This window comes from Cucurbita pepo, chromosome LG05 (assembly GCF_002806865.2).
Source record: "Cucurbita pepo subsp. pepo cultivar mu-cu-16 chromosome LG05, ASM280686v2, whole genome shotgun sequence".
Taxonomy (NCBI): domain Eukaryota; kingdom Viridiplantae; phylum Streptophyta; class Magnoliopsida; order Cucurbitales; family Cucurbitaceae; genus Cucurbita; species Cucurbita pepo.
This window is the reverse complement of record NC_036642.1, coordinates 8,464,444-8,470,443: the sequence shown is the minus strand read 5'-3', so window position 1 is coordinate 8,470,443 and position 6,000 is coordinate 8,464,444. Positions and strand designations below refer to the sequence as shown.

The window sequence follows — 6,000 nt, the reverse complement described above, 5'->3', positions numbered from 1 at the left end:
TCAACGACCCATGTCAAGACTCGATGTAATTGGAGGCTCATTTGAGCTCATCGATGTGGAAGGAGCATAATACACAGCAACTGGCATTTTATCTGGAAGACTTGGCATTGTCGTCTCAAAGTTAAGAGCTTGAATCACTTGTCGTATTGAAGGTCTAAGATTAGGGTCCGGATAAGCACTCCAAAGCCCAACAATCATCAAACACTCCATTTGTTTTCTATCGTAATCACTTTGCAATTTCTCATCCACACCCATAAGAACCTTTCCATTCCCATAAAGATCCCAAACCCATTCCACCAAACCCTTATGAGAACCCGTTTCCATGGCGTTCCTCGACATCCTTCCCGTTGCTATCTCCAAAGCAACGACCCCAAAACTAAACACATCTGATTCTTTACTCGCTCGACCCGTGCTTATGTATTCCGGAGCCAAGTACCCCAAAGTCCCTACCAATCCCGTAGTCTGCGCACCCATCTCATGGTCCATCAATCGAGCCAACCCGAAATCTCCAAGCTTAACATTGAAGTTCGAATCCAACATGACATTGCTCGACTTAATATCTCTATGAACTACGCATTGCTCCCATTCTTCATGAAGATATAGCAACGCGGAGGCTAAACCCAATGCAATTTTATACCTCACACCCCATACAAGAGGGCTTTTCCTTCCAAAGAGGTGAGAATCAAGGCTACCATTATGCATGAACTCATAAACTAACAAGAACTCACCTTTATCATGACACCAACCAATAAGTTGCACTAAATTTCGATGGCGAAGCCTACTAATGATCTTCACCTCCGTTATGTATTCTTTTCGTCCCTGTCTCGAACCCCTCGAGATCTTCTTCACCGCGATCGTCAAACCAAGATCAGGAATATATCCTCTATACACTGCACCAAACCCTCCCTCACCCAACTTCCTTTCGTTCGAGAAATTGTTGGTAGCCATGGCGAGAAGCTTGCGAGAAAACCGCCTCGGTCCAGCTCCTCTCTCCAAATCATCGTTAATCGATGTCAAGTTCACCTCGTTCCCATTTTCTTCTTCTAATTTTCGTTTCTTTTGTTTCAATCTCCAAACTACAACAAATGCTACAATTCCCATGATGATTGATACTCCTATCGACACGGTTACACCGACAATTATATCGACTTTATTCCCGTTATCTTCACTTCCTTTCTCTAAATCCAAGCTTGAATTGAACTCCCAAGAGAATAATGTGTGTCTCTCTACATTCAAGCCCGTTGCAGCTGAAAACCCCACGGTAGCCCATTGAGGAAGAACCTTCGTAAGATCAATATGGTAGCTCAAGGTGGTATTTTCAAAGGAAGTAGACGAAGAATTTTGGTATTTCCAGGACACGCTCAAGTTCTTGGTGGTTGAATTGTAGGAGATCCACACATCAGCCATATCCCCACTATGCAAACTAGCATTCCAACGCGTGGAATTCGAAGAATGAATGGAGTTAACGTTGATACCCACATGTTCAAATGGAGGATCCCATTCTTCATTGGAGAAAGAATCAAATTCAACATGAACAATTTGGTTGAGGGTTGAATCACTATTTGTTGTGTTGTAAAGGCCAAGAAACCCACCAGCTGAGTTTGGAGGGATTTGAAACCCTGGTGGAGCTAAAAAGAAAGCTAATCCATTGCCATAATTTTGCACAATTGTGGTATCAATAATGAAGCTAAAATGGGTGGAGAAATCAGTGGCTTGTCCTGTTTTTGAGTCCCAAATTGGGACAATGTCTTCATAGATAACCCAACCAACGCGACAAAGATACTTAACATTGTTGAATTCAACAGCTCCAACAGATGGCATAGCATCTCCTTGGTAAAGAGTATCACTTTCATTGGTTTTAAACCGATCGATTTTGAAAGAAACCGAGTCAATAGAGCCAACAAGAAAGTAAAGAAGAAGAACGACAACAAAAAGGAAACGACATGACATTGAAAACACATGCGAGGAAGTAGCCATGTGGGCTCTGGCTTGAGGACAGAAAACATCAAGAGCTTATCCCTAATTATATCGAAACTCTTATCAATAATTTTCACGATAGAGACAAAATCGTTGCATATTTTAAAATCAACTTAGAAAAATATTTGGTAGCGTGGTCATGGCCGGACATACAATTGATAGTATAATGTTACCAAATGTTGAAGTACGATATAGTATACTATAATCTTTTCATTAAACAAATTATATGAAAATAATTATTGTCTCAAACGTTATCTCATTAGTTGTAAATCGTTGACTTTGGAAGATTTTTGCATTATTATAAAGATTATTTGCCTTAATTTTTCATATTTGTTGTGATTAGTTTAAGATAATTATATGGTTAGTCTATTCTCATCTTGTTTATGAGCTTAATTATAAAATTTAAGCTGACCTGTCCCATGTGTTACTCTATTGACTAATTAAGCTCGACATATTTTATGTTGTTTTTATAGAATTTATCGATCATTTGAATTCGGTCAAAGGCTTGATTTGTTTTACCTAAGTGCTACACCTCCAAGCGTAATCCGATCTAAAACAAACTCAAAACTAGAAAAGTAATTTCTTGCGTCCCAGCGACCGTCTTTAAAGTGAAGTTATTTCGTAAGCTAAGAGAGACAAACCTTCATATTTTACGATAATCCAAGCTACATTTTCATGAGTCCGCTCGAAATAAGTCAATTCTTGAGTCATTTGTTCTTCCCTCTTATTTGACGTTTTTTAGCACTAGAGCATGAAATATTTATTATGAGCGTTAAAAGAAACCTGATGACCTGAAAAACGACAATCCAGAAAACCTGATCAACCTAACCCAATCTGTATGATTTGGGTTGAATTATGAACTTATTTGAGTCGGATTGAGAATTCAAATGAGTAAATTTTTTACGGATTTGGTTGATTCATAGGTTCTCTAAAATTAGATTGAGTTGAATCGAACCAATATAAATATATATATATATATATATATATATATATATATATATACTTATTATTATTGTTATTTATTATATATATAATCTTTATCTTCATTTATATATATTCTAAGATGTATTTGAATTTTAAATGGTTTTCAACTCCTCTTTCAAGATAGTATTATTTAATTTACAATTGACTTTTGCAAATTTATTTATAAAACTTTTTATTATATAACTTTGTAATCTAAAATTAAAAAATAAAAGCTATTGTTAAAATAAAATATTTGTATAACGACCCAAATTTCTAAAGCTCTAGTTTGATTCGGACTAGTTATCATATGTATTTTTAACCTAATTTATAGTGAAAAAACAAAAAACAAACTCGAGGTAGTAAACTAATACTGAAAATTGAACTTACCTAAATATCGTTTTGAAAATCAAACATAAACATATTTTATTCTATTAAAAATCAACCAGGCTCGAATCATATAATTTCTTACACCTTGTCGTGTGTATATATATATATATATTTATTTTTAAAACTATACATCGTCACACCAAGTTCCAGGTGCAACTCAAATCTTACAACTTCTAATTCTCGAAGTTCTTACACGTTTTAAGACTATTTCAAGTGCAAGTCAGAATTTGATATCTTTCTACGTGACTTAAGCATTAGAGTACACTGGACAAACATCACACGTCTCCGTAGCTTTCTTTACGTGTTGGCTCAAATCCTTTCCATTAGAGAAGCAGTCGGTTTAGCTTGACTAACGAGGCAAAGAAACTTGTAAAGTGGATCAAATGTTTGGGTGTAGAATTATTCAAAACGTCCAATAACCCAGAAAATTTGATCTAACTCAAAAACTTTATGAACTTGATTGGTTCATGGTTCTTATTGAATATAATCCATCCAAGTTTATTGTTAATTTTAAAAAAAGAAATATTTGTGCATATAGTACAATTATATATACTTTTTTTAACTCTATAATTATTTTTTATTATTTGTTCTTTCACCACTCTTAAAAATAATTTTTAACTATTTAGAAAGTAATTTTCAAGAGTATATATTGAAATTGTGAGATCCCACGTCGGTTGGGGAGGAGAATGAAACATCCTTTATAACGGTATGAAAACTTTTCCCTAGCAGACACGTTTTAAAAATTTTGAGGGGAAGCCTGAGAGGGAAAGCCTAGAGAGAACAATATTTGTTAGCGGTGGGCTTGGGCTATTACAAATGGTATCAGAACTAGACACCGGGTGATGTGTCAGTAAGGACTCTAGGCCCCAAAGCGAGATAGATTTGGTAGGAGTCCCACATCGATTGGAGAAATGAACGAGTGCCGGCAAGTACCATGTGTCCCGAAGGGAGTGGATTGTGAGATCAATCCACAAATATTCATAGTAAAATTTAAACGATGAAAACAAGAAAGAATCCAATGTCCCATCCAACGCTCACATTGACTATTGAAGGCAATGATGTCACCTTGCGAAGACATTGTTAGATTTTAGGAATAGATAATATATGCTTTTCTTAATATCAAAAGCTCCTATAGCTTTAGCTATCAATATAATATTTATGCAATTGATCGGTGGTGACATCCGAATAAAAAAAAAGGTACATAAATAAACTGAGACTACATCCGAACAAATTTAGTGACTAAGAAATATATTATCTATATGGATAATGTGCACCTTTCTTTTCTGTTTTGCTTGAAGCAATTTTATTTAGTGATTTCATACAATTTTTTCTTGAAAGCATGTGAGTGAGAACAAAGTACGTTCAAGTGACTTTTTTTTTAGGATGGTCTTCTTTCTTAGAACCGATGAGTACAAATGCTGTAAACAGATGATATAAGAGAATGTCGAAGTCATTAGGTGATGAATCCAACAAGAAGTAACGAGATCATGTTACAGGTGATATAAAAGAATGTCGGGGCCATTAGATGACGAATCCAAATACCAAATTTTGGGCACGATATGTTACAAAAATTTTAAATCTCCACAAAAGATAATAAGAGTATGATCTAGAGAATCGAATCTTTGACCTCTTAATTCAGACCTAAATATATACGTAAACTCGAATTTTTTTTTACTTAAAATGATTTATAAAATGTATTTAAAGTGGTTCTAGAAGACTTATTAGAAAATGTGGAATGTTTTGGATATCTAATAATACAATTTTCAGAAAATGGTATGATTTTCCACAACGACTTAGGAACTTGAGGAAATTTGTTTGACTGTCTTTGTAATGTCCAAAATCTATTTGATCTCTCTTCATTTAATTTATTTAAATTTCTAAATGATTTGGTATCTATCAATTTTCTTCATCTCCACCAAACAATAATGTTAAGCCATCTCTTGCAATGCAAGTAAAACAATAATAGCAACAATTTCTTTTAAAGAGAAGTACTGATATGAACCAAGAGACATCAATCATACAATATACTTTAATGAAGATCTGAAGAAAATATTGTTGAAATTATCAAAAGATGTTTCAATTCATGCCACATTGAAGAAGAATGAAGTTTGATTGTTACAAATTTTGGGTGGGTTACAGAGTAATTTAGAGTTATTGTATTTTAAGACATTTTATTTACTTTAGGTTATATTTACATAAGGGCTAATTATGATCCTTAAGTATGAATGTTACAACTCTTGGAATGCCTTTAATAGTTTCATTTTGAGGCTTTTATATAAAGTGATGTATGTTGTATTTGTAAGCACGGAAAATATAGTAAAAGAAGCATTTGTGCTATTCTTTAGCCAATGACTAAGTTTCTTTGCAATTCTACATAGTTTAGGTTGCATGTAGAATTATTCAAGCTCGACATGATCAATCTTGCTTGTGGAGTGATTCGAATCTCAAACAATGTTCTTGTCTTGAGATATTCGATCAACAAGGTAATCCGAATGTTATTCCCCTTGTAGTTGATTCCTTATCTTATCAAGTACATTAACTCGTTTTTTTAAAAAGAAACAAACCCTAATTCTACATTCGAGGTGTTTATATAACCCGATAACTCAATCAACCTGCACTAACTCAACCTAAACCATAAAAATTGGGTTAAATTTGGTTCAGTGTACAGGTTGA

The 6,000-nt window shown here is 34.2% G+C and overlaps 1 protein-coding gene across 1 annotated transcript; it reads right to left on the bottom strand.

Moving 5' to 3' along the window:
- LOC111795879 (L-type lectin-domain containing receptor kinase IX.1-like) lies at nt 1-1,977 on the bottom strand. Its single transcript, XM_023678506.1, has one exon. It carries the CDS (start codon nt 1,975-1,977, stop codon nt 1-3), a length of 1,977 nt encoding a protein of 658 aa, XP_023534274.1.
- Between the last annotated feature and the right edge of the window lie 4,023 nt (nt 1,978-6,000).

Coding starts and splice junctions, on each gene's coding strand:
- LOC111795879 (XM_023678506.1), bottom strand. CDS start 1,977: ATGGCTACTTCCTCGCATGTGTTTTCAATGTCATGTCGTTTCCTTTTT.